The 13,922-nt window shown below is 44.0% G+C and overlaps 1 protein-coding gene across 1 annotated transcript; it reads left to right on the plus strand.

The window, feature by feature from the left end:
• Nucleotides 1–7,020: 7,020 nt before the first annotated feature.
• On the plus strand, nucleotides 7,021–13,465 carry LOC123099189 (chaperone protein ClpB2, chloroplastic). The gene is made up of 10 exons (XM_044521354.1): nucleotides 7,021–7,534; nucleotides 8,181–8,399; nucleotides 8,549–8,786; nucleotides 9,164–9,359; nucleotides 9,448–9,502; nucleotides 9,593–9,743; nucleotides 10,864–11,172; nucleotides 11,300–11,565; nucleotides 11,665–12,591; nucleotides 12,723–13,465. The coding sequence occupies exons 1-10, from the start codon at nucleotides 7,307–7,309 to the stop codon at nucleotides 13,047–13,049; spliced, it is 2,916 nt and encodes a 971-aa protein (XP_044377289.1). The 5' UTR covers nucleotides 7,021–7,306; the 3' UTR covers nucleotides 13,050–13,465.
• The last annotated feature ends 457 nt before the right edge of the window (nucleotides 13,466–13,922 follow it).

Below are 13,922 nucleotides of genomic sequence, written 5' to 3' on the forward strand. Positions count from 1 at the left end.
GGACCGCCTGGTCGTCGATGTCCGACAGCGGCTTGCTCTCCCGCGGCGTCAGCCGTGCCGGCGCCAGCAGCGATGCCGTGCCCCGGCGCACCGTCAACTCATCATCTAGCACCGTTCTAGCCTTTTTCTACCTCGATCTCGAGCGATCAAAACCTCTTGCGAGATGGATATGGAGGAGCAATAACAAACTAGTAGCAGTAGAGTAGTGCTATTGCTGCCTGTCACCCATCGATATTCCGTAGCTCTATTTATAGCGCAGCAATAACAGCAGAGTTTGACCAATCATAGTTATTGTTCTTGTAATAGTTGGATTTCATGTTAGAATTTTTATTTTATTTTGCGGCAAAATTTCATGATATTAGAAATTCCAAATCAGATTGCACTATTCTAGTATAGTACTTAAATGCATTAAAAATATAGTGATGCTTAGGCACTTCCCAATGTTTCATGGTGTACGGGTGCTAAAAATGACACATAGACGAAGATCATATGGCAAAGTAATTAAGATAAGGAGAGATCACTATGACCCAGAAAGAACGATGACAAACATGCATGTGGACCTATATAACAGATTTCAGTTGCTAAACAATTAAACGAAGAAAGTTGATAAGCTCTTTCATACAATTATCAACTTATGCATTGGAGAGTTTTGTTGCTAGCTAGGCTATTTCAGACACTGAGCACCTTCAGTTCCTACTTGATACTTCCTCCGTCCCAAAATTCTTGTCTTAAATTCGTCTTTATACGGATATATCTAATACTAAAACGTGACTTGATACATCCGTATTTAGATAAATTTAAGATAAGAATTTTTTGGACGGAGGGAGTATATACTTAGTACTTATGACCAACTTATTGCCGCAAATGATTCCAAGAACTAGCTTCCATAATAGAGAGCGCTAGCTGACAAATAGTACTACATGTTAGGCTTCCCCTTCTGTATTCATGCGGCAACCATGCATGGTGGCATATTAGATTAATTGGTCTAGCTCGCAGTTGATATTTTAGGCGCAAGAAGACTTGGGGATTGATCAAGTGGTATGATCTCATCTTGGCTGTATGCTATGAGAAGACTTGGGAATGGATCGAGGTCCTAATATTATTAAGATGCTCATCGACCGGTGGCCCTTTGTTCACAAATGTGCCACTAGGACGTTGTCACATGAGGTTTGTAGCATAGCAAAACCTCCGTCGTGCTAGCATCATAAGAATATTATATGTATTGCCACCCAAGTAAAAATATGATGTGGTACTATAACTAATTATGTAAGAAGGGTTCTAGTATTAGGATACTGTATCATAGAACAAGAAAAGTTATAAGAAATAAATTCTAAGCACAACTTTGCATTGAGATTCTGCAAATGAGTACTCTCTTCCGTGTTTTTTAGGGTGCATATAAGTTTTGTCCGAAGAAAACTTAAGGATCGATCGAGGTCCTGCTAATTAATTAAGGGAGCCTGCAGGTCATATGAACATGATAAACATCAACACATTGGCTGTACCAATGGCAAATTTAGCAAGACAATGGAGGCTAGGCTTAATACATCAAGTTCCTAAGCCTAATTAGCAAATGCATTCCAATTGTTGTATGTAAAAAACCCGAATATAATTGTCTAGTGGTATGTTTAGCTGAAATCAAATTTTGGAGGGTGGGCTTGAGCCTATTGAAGCCCCCTAGTGGAATCGCCATTGGGTTGTACTTCAGCTAGCTATGGGAAGACTTGGGAATTTTTTCGACAAAGGGTGGATTTATTGGCTCAAGATGGAGCATCATGAGGATACATAATACAATGAGCACACACCCGTCCTCTGCATAGTTAGGATGGACACAGCCAACACCATCTCAAATACACATGAAAATACGCCGACAACTGCAAAGTCATATAAGGCCAAAGCAATGTGTAGGCGAGTAAACAAGATAAAGAAAAACCCCAAAGCGATCCAATCGGCAAATTAGAACAATGACCATATCTGCACCAACATCTCATGTCACCACATGAACGACGAGATTTTTCAACAGCAACGCCTTCAAGAAGGAAATGGCGTTCAACGCTGCCGTCACTGTATCCAACCACCAAGGCCAGAATTTAGGTTTTCACCAGTCCGAGCATATCCGAGCAATGCCTTCAACAAGGTAAAAAAAACATCGTCATCGCCAAGGTATAACCAACTCGAGGCATACCTAGGCTTTCGCCCCGGAGCTCGAGACTGGGTGCTTGATTAGCACCATCATCAAAGTCACTCATGTGTTGTCGCCACCACTTTTCCTCGATCCCCGCAGCTACATGCGAAGTGCTCGCTGCCACTGCACAACCATTCCTCTACAACAAGCCGTCGTCCATAATTTGTATCTCACCGTCGAAGTCAACCAATAGATCAGGAAAGTTGAACCCTCCCAAAACCTTTTGAAGACCACCGCTATCGCTGCAGCACAGTCTGCAGTCACCACCATCCGGCCGATCGGATCTGCATCACCACCACCAAACCGGCCATCGCACACGCTGAATGGCACCTCATCGTCGTGGTCCACATCCAGCAGAGAGCCCGCCGCACATCGGTCCTAGGCGCTGAATCCGGACATATTTGACCGAAGATTGGCTCACACACGGAGTAGCCCTGGCATAGTGGCGAGCGCCCCGCACACCCCGCTGCAGGATCAGGCGTCGCCGCTTTGGTTGTTCCTGCATGATGTTTTACACGATGCAAACCAGGAGGCAAAGCGCGTGAATTCAGCCATAGGGAGACGTTCTTGATGCCGCAGGGTCGCGACATCCTCGAGGGATTGTGGGCAGGGCGGATGGAGCAAAGTAGCTGGCGTCGGGAGGCACTAGGGCCGGCATGGTGGCAGCCTGCAGGGAGTCGGGATCCTGCATGAGCAGCACCGGGTTGCCTTGGCCCACCACCGACCAGACCAGAGGCCCCGATCAACACCACCGGTGGATCTGTGACCCGGGCGTTGTCCGAGTGCTCCTTCGAGTGAAGTGGCCGTGGGATCTGCCGCCACCGCAGCATAGGCCTCCAGCGCGGCGGCAAGCAGGGAGACAGAGAGGGTACCTAGTGGCGGCGGTGGCTGGATCCTCCCGGGAAGACTTAGGAATGGACCGACGTCCTAATATTATTCAAATGTGTCACTAGGACGTTGTCACATGAGGTTTGTAGACCTCCGCATGGATAGGAATAACTATAAGGGAGTGCGCATAACTCATCTGGACGAGATAGAGTTTTTTTATAGAAAACTTGCCACTTTATTTATCACACCAGAATGTCAGCTACATGAACGAAATTGGGTGTGGCAATCAGCTAGAAGAGTCAATGTAACTCTTCTAGCTGATGGCTTTGTAAACTGGAAGTTGGGCTCATCTTGAGCCTTCCTTCTAAAAAAACTCAATTCGTAAGGTTTGCCATGCGATTATTCTAATCTTCTTTCAAGATCAATATCTGCTTTGTGTCCCTCATGAAACATAGTAATGGCTACATCCAGTCTTTTTTTTTGAACTGGAAATACCATAATATATTACATAATACGGTGTGGCACATCGCCAGCCACCGCAACATTTACAAAGTTTGGAAATACACCTAGCCAGTGTTGTTGGCTACCTAATTCCAAACCAGCGCCAAAGGACGCTACACTATGAGCAACAGAGTTGCAGGAACGATTACACCATTCAACACTTGCATCATCAAAGTATGTATGCAGTAATGTTTTGATTTCTTTAAACAGTGCTCCATGCCTTGAGTTGTCGTAAGCTTCACTCGTTACTGTTTGTTTCAGTACAAAAGCATCAGTTTCAAAAATTAATCGGTTACATCCCAGCTCATTTGCCCTATTGATTGCCTGGAGGAGTGCTAGACTTTCTACATGGCTAGCTTCAGAAATGTGCTGCATAGATCCTGCACCTGCTGCCAACACCTCTCCTTTGTCATTTCTAAGCACATATCCCCATCCACCTTTGTGAGAATTTTCAACATACGCACCATCTATTTATCTTCAGGACATTCGGCGGAGGAGGCTTCCATTTGTCCGAGCAGGGGAGTTTAGGTGTTTTTTCCTTTTTATCCAATAGGCATGTCACCTCCTTTGAGAAACTGTAGAATCTCAAGAGTAACCTTTTCCCCCACAATGTGCCAAAATCTCTTGAAAAATATTGCAGACATCCCATCAGGCCCTGGAGCCTTTAGATCGCCAATTGACTCTATGGCAGCCTTTACTTCTTCCTTGGTGAACTCAGCACTCAGCAGCTCGTTCATATGTCGGTCCACTCTAGCATGTACATGTCTAGTGATATTATCATTGTTGCTGCTATTAGTGAATGTAAATAAGTCTGTAAAATAGTCTTCTACTAAGCTCTATAGCTGCTGATTCCCTTCTACCCAATCTCCATTGTCTTTCTTCAACTTCCTGATCGTGTTCTTTTTACTTCTTTCAGAAGCAAACACATGAAAATAACATGTATTCTTGTCTCCTTCTTTTAGCCAATTTGCGTGTGCCCTCTGCTTCCAATATACATCTTGTTGTGACTCAAGCCGGTCTAGTTTTTCCTTAGAAATGCTTCACGAGCCACTTGATCTGGTGAGATGTCTTTCTTTCAGACTTCTTCCAATTCTTTCTTGGCCTCTTTGATCCTTTTATTCAAATCCCCAAGAGTGTTGGCGTTCCAATATTTTAAATTTGTTGCCACTTTCTTCAACCCCTGGAATACATCATTCATACCTTCTTCTTGTGCTTCTTGCCATGCATTTTGTACAATCTTTTCACAATCCTGCTCCCTTAACCACTTCGCTTCAAATTTGAAGGTATTTAGGCTAGCAAAGCCTACTCGGTCCTCCTTTCCCTCAATCTGGACTATGACCGGGCGGTGGTCTGAGTGTCTTGGGTCACCGTTTATCACTTTGACATGAGGGAATTTGGCAGCCCAATTTGGGGAAGCCACGGCTCGGTCAAGCCTTTCTTTTATGTAGTGCTGCACCAAGTGATTGTGATTCCGCCATGTATACTTATCACCAATGAAGCCCAAGTCTTGCAGGTCGCAAATTTCCAGAGTTTCCCTAAATTTATCCAAGCATACTTGTGGCCTTGGTTGTCCTCCTCTCTTTTCATGGTTAAATAATATTTCGTTGAAATCCCCAAGGCATAACCATGGTCTGTCCAATTGTGCGTTCAAGTTTCTCATGCGCCTCCACGTATTCTCCTTTTTATCCCTTGCTGGTTCTCCATAAATTCCAGTCAACCTCCACTTGAAACCATCGTCTTCCACTATTTCCACATCCATGTGATATTTTGAGTAATTATGGAGTTCCACCGGGATACCTTCTTTCCAAAAAAGTGCTAAACCACTGCTTTTCCCTCTGCATTCTTTGACTACCATGTGTTTCATTCCCAACAACCACCTGATGTGTTTCATCCTTTTCTCGTCGCTCTTAGTCTCCGACAAGAATAGGATGTCAGGGTCCTCCCGCTTCTGGAGGTCCAGAAGCCCTCGAACTGCCGGCCCATTACCCAATCCCCGACAGTTCCAAGCTATGATCCTCATTTGGTCTCACCGGGCTGTCCGTGCAGCCCAGCTTCACATTCAAAGACGGGTGTTATTGTTTGTTTCTCGTTCTCTCCCTCTACATTCATTTTTGACTTTTTCAGCACCTCTTTGCTTTCGTCGATTTCCATCACATCTGCAGCTCTTCTTTTTTTATCCTGGCTGAGCGAGGTCTGAGGTTCGCTGGTATTGGAGCGCGCCATCCTTTTGAACGTGTTTCTCTTACCTTTACCAGCCTGGAGGTTAGGAGGTTCTGTTCCCACATACATTCAAATTGAATCTCCTTTACTAGCCTCCCACAAAGGCTTCTGACTTCTACTTAGCATGTAAGTAGTTACTTTTTTCTGTTCTCCTTGCCTTCCCAAATCAGTCGCTTTTACTGTCTGTCCTTTTCCTTCACTATTGGTAGGCTCTTGGGTCTCCTTCCCCTCATGCCCTTCATTCAGTCTTGAGTAATGGTGAATACTTGGATGAAGGTTGCGACCGTTTATGCAGCTATGTTGAAGGTTGTCAACTCTATATGCATAACCTACCTTAGCAATTTTCGAACGAGTCTCTACTCGAAGGGAGAGTTTTGGCTATATCCAGGTGCATTGCATCCACAATGAACAGTAAAAAAATTAAAAAGCACACACAAAATAAAAAAATCTGAAAAATCCTGGCTTCGGCTATGACAAAAGCAACTAGGTGCTTACAAATGTTGGTGGCCAAATGACATCAAATTAGCTCGTGATAAACAAAACACAAATTCCGCTCAAACAACGCGCACAAGTTTGACCACCCAGGTGTAGGGAAGCTACCACCTTGAATCACCTTAGCACATGAGTATGTGGGACAGGATTAAGGCCCCCTTTCTTTGGGCTACAGATTCCTGAGAATCACTTTGCTGTGGATTCCCGAGAATCAACTGTGGCTCTTGATTCCTGAGAATCAGAATCCGGTTGTTTCGTATGGGACCGTAGGGAGTAATATATATTGGGGGTGGAGTTTTTTTTTAATAAAAAGAGTAATAAATAAAGAGAGTAATATATGTTGGGGGTGGAGTTTTTTTGGAAAAAGAGTAAAGATCACTTTTTTTGTGTCGCTCAGGCGAGTGGAACCCGGTCGCCGCAGATCGGGCCGCCCACCGGGACCGGGCGGGCAGGATTAAGGCCCCTTTGTTTGGGCCACTGATTCCTGAGAATCACTTTGCTATGGATTCCTAAGAATCAACTGTGGCTCTTGATTCCTGAGAATCAAATTCCGGTTGTTTAGTATGGGACCGTAGGGAGTAATATATAGTGGGGGTGGAGTTTTTTTAATAAAAAGAGTTTAAATAATAAAGAGAGTAATATATGTTGGGGATGGAGTTTTTTGGAAAAAGAGTAAAGTTCACTTCTTTTTTGTCGCTCAGGCGAGTGGAACCCGGTCGCCGCAGATCGGGCCGCCCACCGGGACCGGGAGTCCGGAGATCTCACGGCGCACAATTCTGCAGCTCCCCCGAAGCCACGCACCCACCCCACCCAATCATCTTCATCCTCCTTCCACGACCTCCTCGTGCACCCCTGAACCTCCCAGAACCTCCCACCGCCCCCACGCCGCGACGCCGGTGACAGCGCCCGCCGTCCGTCCGTTTCATCTGCTTATATACCACCACCCCTCCGCCCCCGGCCTCGCCATTCCATCCGCATCTAGACGACGACAGATCACTCACAGAAACACATACGGCAGCACATCTACAGCCGCTCGCCACTCCACTCTGTTTTTGAGTCCAAGAACCGAAGGCACCGGGCGCCATGGCTACCGCGCTCGCCGCGGACCTCCACATCTCTTCCTACCCGGCCGCCGCCCCGGCCCCGGCCGTCGCCGCCGCGGCGTGGGGCAGCAGCAGGAGGGCGGCGGGGCCGTCGTCGGGCCGCGTCGCGCTCAGGGCGGCGAGGGGACGGGGGCGGCTCGCCCCGGTGGTGGGGACGCCGCGGACGGCGCTCTCCGTCAGGTGCAACGCCAGCTCCCGAGACGGGAGGGTAAGGAGCCGTGTTCCCTTATCTTCTTTATTTATTTATTACAGTACAACATGCGACCTCAGATTTGGTATTTCAGTGTGCCTCTGTAGACCTCTTTGCTTGCTGGTTACCAATTAATTTTGGCTCATGATGAGGTTTTGGGCCATCTGAATTTTTGTTTGAGCCTGAAAGTCTGAAGCCCACATTTTGGGGAAATGCAATTGCAGAGTCTGATTCAAATGTTCACAATCAAAATTCTTATCAGTTGAGCTACTGCTGCTAGATTTCACTACAGAGATACCACACCCTTGTTCTTCATCTGATGAAATCCTTAAAATTGCCTTCACCTGCCTGTTACTGAACTCATAATTGCTTGGGTTGAACACAACACATTACTGCCTGTCTCTTATCCACCGTTGCCTTCACTTGTATGCCACTGCAAATTGGATGATGATTTAAATCACATTGTTCTGCATTTTTAAATATTTTTCTTATATGTAACCTACATGTACACGGTACAAAACATTGTTTCTGTGAATAAACAGCTCCTGAGCTCGGTTTTCATCGTATAGAATGCAATTTTGTATGCATCCTGTTTATTCAGTATCCCCTTTGATGTAAGAAGTACAATACACATCTAGTTCATTATCATTTCTTTGGCTGCCAGATTACACAACAAGAGTTTACTGAGATGGCATGGCAATCGATTGTTTTGGCACCTGAAGTGGCCAAAGAAAGCAAACACCAGATCGTGGAGACTGAACATTTGATGAAATCCTTGCTGGAGCAGAGGAATGGGCTTGCCCGTCGAATCTTTTCCAAAGCTGGAGTTGATAACACAAGGCTTCTCGATGCCACAGAGAAGTACATCCAGCGGCAGCCTAAGGTGATTTATCATAAACAGACATATCAACTGACTCTTCTACTTTCATACTGTCCCTAACATTTCTTTGGGCACTACAGTATATTGTTTTATTTGTCAACAAGAAATATAAACAAGTACTTGCGATGAGACTTTTTTTCCCGATGATTCAGGTATTAGGTGAAGATCCCGGTTCGATGCTGGGGCGTGACTTGGAAGCTCTGATACAGAGAGCAAGAAACTTTAAGAAAGAGTATGGTGATTCATTTGTCTCAGTTGAACACATTGTTCTTGGTTTTGCGGATGATAAGCGATTTGGAAGACAGCTGTTCAAGGACTTTCAGATCACCGTAGAATCCTTGAAAACAGCTATTGAATCCATAAGAGGGAAGCAAAATGTAATTGATCAAGGTACGGATATTTATTTTATCTGAATGCTATGGTTTAGTGTTCAAATAACTTGGTGACATTCTTCACATGCTCATACCGTTGCATACTCTGATAAAATTCCATGGTGCGACCTATAGTTTACCCTACAAAATGTCGCTTTGTGAGGTCAGCACGCTATTAAACACATTCAATTGCTAAGTGATAACCAGAAAACAAGATTATGTATCGATTAAATGTGTACAAAAGAGTCCTTCTTTTTAGCAGAAAAAATGCTGCAGAATTTTATTAAATATGTGCTTCAGTAGATATGAACGTTGGGTGCTTCCTTTGTTTCTTGAATTGTGAAGATATGTACATTTTTTCTCCTGAGTAACAAGTATTAAATGATCTATTCTCAGACCCTGAGGGCAAGTATGAAGCTTTGGACAAATATGGAAAAGACCTGACAGCTATGGCACGTCAGGGGAAGCTTGACCCGGTTATAGGAAGAGATGATGAAATCCGTAGGTGCATTCAGATTTTGTCTCGGAGAACAAAGAATAATCCTGTTTTGATTGGTGAACCTGGCGTGGGAAAAACGGCTATAGCTGAAGGGTAGGAAAACTGTATATTTTGCATACCATTTCATAAGTTATGGAGTATGTAAGTAGTTTCTCTCACCGTATTTTACATTCTTATTTAGGCTTGCTCAGAGGATAGTGCAAGGAGATGTGCCACAAGCACTGACAAACCGTCGAGTAAGTTTACTTATCACTGCAATGATGCTATATTGTTGAGGGTTATATCAGGAGGATCTTATGAGTGATTTTTACTTTTGTTTTGAGCAGCTAATTACACTTGACATGGGTGCTTTGATTGCCGGTGCAAAATATCGAGGAGAATTTGAGGATAGACTGAAGGCTGTACTTAAAGAAGTCACAGATTCTGATGGACAGGTTGTTCTCTTCATTGACGAGATTCACACTGTTGTTGGAGCAGGTATTTTTCCTTATTTCGTACACTAACTTCCTACAAAGTTTATTTGATAATGCTATTTACCTCTTTTTTCTTTGAAGATGGCATGCATAGCCTAAAAATTGAGGAATAGATAGACTGATCTATTTGCTCAATATTGTTTACTAAACATGTGGCTACTGTCATCTCATTTGGATCTCATAGATCACTGAATTTATGTTCAATATAAAAAAATGCTGCTTGGCTGGCACTAGTTCCATGTAGCTAATAAACTGTGGGACAATAATTTTTTGTGAATCTCCAGCATTTGATCCAATTTGGGCGCTGTATGTGAAATATTTGATTTATGAATACTGAGATGCATCAATGCAATTTTACAGCCGAAGTCTATATATCTGTTGATGATTGTTACATAGATAAACTCCTGATTCTTCCATACAACAAAACAGTTCGTCAGTTCTTTACTTGTGTATTTTCACATAATATTTGTTTATTGAGTTAGAAAAATAATGCATAAACTTGTTTTCAGCACAACACAAATGTGCCTGTCAGAGATGGCAGAGCTTTTCCATCTTGTCAGTTCCGTTTCATTATGAACCAAGTGATTAGGAGGTGAAGTTACAGTATCTTAAGTTCTCTGCATCCTCTCACTAGCTAGGAACCAAACAGCTTGTGGGGTTTTCTCATCCTGCTGTTCTCCTTAAACTGAAATTCGGTAAAAGATACAGGTATTCACTGTTATGGACAGTGCAAAGTCAAATCGTTTCTTTTGCCACCATAGAAACATAGATTGGGGTCAACGGTGGAAACAACACGAAAACTCAACGGCTTCTTCTTACGCATTCACTTGCATCACATTCTCATGGTACAACAAACTTGGACTTGTTATCACGTCTTAAAACTAACTTACCAGCACCATCAACATGAATAGCATGGGTAAGTTTCCTGTCTAATAACTTGAACTCTTTATAACGCCTTAAAACTGACTTAACATCACCATCGATGTGAATAACATGACTAAGTTTCCTGTCTACAAACCTGGACTCTTATCATGCCGTAAAACTGACTTTATCATCACCATCAATGTGAAAAACAAGTTTCATGTCTACTGCTCAGAAGTTTACGAATTTTCGCCTTATTGCAGGTGCCACTTCTGGTGCAATGGATGCTGGCAATCTTCTGAAACCAATGCTTGGAAGAGGGGAGCTACGTTGCATTGGCGCTACAACCCTTGATGAGTACCGCAAATATATTGAGAAAGATCCAGCACTGGAACGCCGCTTCCAACAAGTGTATGTTGATCAACCAACAGTTGAAGATACAGTGTCAATACTCCGAGGATTACGTGAGAGATATGAATTGCACCATGGGGTCCGCATATCAGACAGTGCTCTTGTTGCTGCCGCTCTTTTATCAGATCGTTACATCAGCGGACGGTTTTTGCCTGACAAAGGTATTTATTACTATAGCATCACTTCTGCTTGAAGTTACTAGCCTGCTTGATAAATAGGGCACTATGAACTCTACTGCAGGCTCTTTTGTAGCTGGTTCTAAACAGTGACCGTCTTGTTTTGTTGCAGCAATTGATTTGGTTGATGAATCAGCTGCCAAGTTGAAAATGGAGATAACATCGAAGCCGACTGCTCTGGACGAGATTGATCGTTCTGTGCTTAAACTTGAAATGGAACGTCTCTCACTAACAAATGATACAGACAAAGCATCAAGAGACAGATTATCTCGCATTGAAGCAGAATTGTCACTTTTGAAAGAAAGGCAGAAGGGACTGACTGAGCAGTGGGAGCGTGAGAAGTCGGTGATGACAAAGATCCAATCTATTAAGGAAGAGGTAAGTTCAGTTCCACTATTCCTATCTTTCTCTGTATTATGTCGATTGCCACGGTTGTTGTTGCCAATTGATCTGACTTGCATTTAACTGTTGCAACAGATTGACAGGTTAAATGTGGAGATCCAGCAGGCCGAGCGTGAGTATGATCTCAATCGTGCTGCTGAACTGAAGTATGGTAGTCTGAATGCATTGCAGCGGGACCTTCAAAAAACTGAGGATGAGCTAAATGAATATCAAAGTTCTGGGAAATCCATGCTAAGAGAAGAGGTGACCCAAGATGATATTGCAGAGATTGTGAGCAGGTGGACAGGTATTCCAGTTTCCAAGTTAAAGCAATCCGACAGAGAAAAGCTACTGTATCTTGAGGACGAACTGCACAAGCGTGTAGTGGGGCAGGATCCTGCAGTCAAAGCAGTTGCAGAGGCCATTCAGAGATCCAGAGCTGGTTTGTCCGATCCAAACCGGCCTATTGCCAGCTTCATGTTCATGGGACCTACAGGAGTGGGCAAAACAGAATTAGCGAAAGCCCTCGCTTCTTTTATGTTCAACACTGAGGATGCTGTTGTCAGGATTGACATGAGCGAGTATATGGAGAAACACTCTGTCTCAAGACTGATTGGTGCGCCACCAGGTTATGTTGGGTACGAAGAGGGTGGCCAGCTTACGGAGGCTGTCCGTAGAAGGCCATACTCTGTGGTCTTGTTTGATGAGATTGAGAAAGCCCATTCAGATGTCTTCAATGTTTTCCTTCAAATATTGGACGACGGCAGGGTTACGGACTCACAGGGCCGGAAGGTGAGCTTCACCAACAGTATCATTATCATGACATCCAATGTTGGTTCGCAGTACATATTGAATATGGATGAAGAAGGTGGAGCGACTGATTCGGCCTACGAGAGTATGAAGAAGAGGGTGATGGATGCTGCAAGATCTGTTTTCCGCCCTGAGTTCATGAATCGTGTAGACGAGTACATCGTCTTCAAGCCTCTCGAGAGGAAGCAGATAAACAGCATTGTCAAATTACAGGTAACAACATCTCTTACTTTTGATTTTGTTTGCAATTCAAAATGACGGTGCTAGCAAAAGAATACTAGGCCATGTGATTGCAAGCTACTTGTTAATCACCTTCTCTTTTGCTTTGCCTGTTTGAAATACAGTTGGCAAGAGTGCAGAAGAGGATCGCCGACCGCAAGATCAAACTCGACGTCTCACCGGCAGCAATCGAGTTCCTGGGAAGCCTTGGCTACGACCCCAACTACGGTGCCAGGCCGGTGAAGCGGGTGCTTCAGCAGTACGTGGAGAACGAGCTGGCCAAGGGTATCCTCAGAGGCGAGTTCAAGGACGAGGACAGTATCTCTGTGGACACTCAGGTGACGGTGCCGTCCAATGGCCAGCTCCCCCAGCAGAAGCTCGTCTTCCGGAAGACGAACGAGGAATCCAAGCCGGCTGCTGCTCAAGATGAGAAGTTCCTGCCGACAGTCTGATGCTCCATATCATATTTTTGCAGAGGATCTATAAATAAGTGTAGATACATATAAGGGCGGCGAACTGGTAGTGTCATATCTCTTTGGGCATATCATAGCAGGGTTATGCAGCCAGAATTCTTTGCTCCAACAGTACATTATTAGAAGTAGCACAACCCAAAAAAACCAGAGGTTGTCGATGACCCTGGCATTCCTCTGCTTCCAGATGCTCCAGCATGCTAAGGTTGTCTGGCCATTTGAAAATGTTGTTTTGCTTCTGCTTTGAGCCAGGTAGAAATGCATTCATTGCATTTCCATGTTTGTCGACGATCTCTGGTGAGTTTTACAGACGAAACAATTTGCGACATGGCATGGCCAATTGCTGTGAGCTTATGAGAATAATTCGAGATGATTTATACAGAAGTTTATTATTTGAAGGCCCATGAAATAGCCAAACTAGAAAATGAGAAAGTGTGATTTATTAGATCGAGGTTGTCAGAAGGAGATTGTAGATTGTAGAAATTCCATATGAACTGACTGCTGTGTTACATCTGAGGTGGCCAACACCCATTCATTACATACACAGAATGGGAAGCTGAATTACATCCTGAGGGCTCAGAATGCAGAAATAGAAGATTTTGTTTAAAAAGTCGGTAGGTAGACAAATGGGGTGTTCATCGATTATCATGATATCAAAGGGCAACCACCAACTTTTCCAAAAGCTCTATTGCCTTCTATACAGCCCTGACATTGCCGAGCCATCTTAAATAATTCAAAGATAAATGTTACAAACACAATCATTGTTAATCAATCCAAGCAGTAATTTTCAAATTACATAGTTTAAACCTAAATCTGATTTATTCAGGGATCCTAAACTTCTACTGGTTTCCATGA

Source organism: Triticum aestivum, chromosome 4D (genome assembly GCF_018294505.1).
Source record: "Triticum aestivum cultivar Chinese Spring chromosome 4D, IWGSC CS RefSeq v2.1, whole genome shotgun sequence".
In the NCBI taxonomy this organism is placed as follows: domain Eukaryota; kingdom Viridiplantae; phylum Streptophyta; class Magnoliopsida; order Poales; family Poaceae; genus Triticum; species Triticum aestivum.

Bases quoted from the DNA above. Each gene is read 5' to 3' on its own strand.
- LOC123099189 (XM_044521354.1), top strand. From the start codon at position 7,307: ATGGCTACCGCGCTCGCCGCGGACCTCCACATCTCTTCCTACCCGGCC. The intron at 8,787-9,163 runs GTACGGATATTT...ATCTATTCTCAG, and splicing joins GCAAAATGTAATTGATCAAG to ACCCTGAGGGCAAGTATGAA. The intron at 9,360-9,447 runs GTAGGAAAACTG...ATTCTTATTTAG, and splicing joins AAAACGGCTATAGCTGAAGG to GCTTGCTCAGAGGATAGTGC.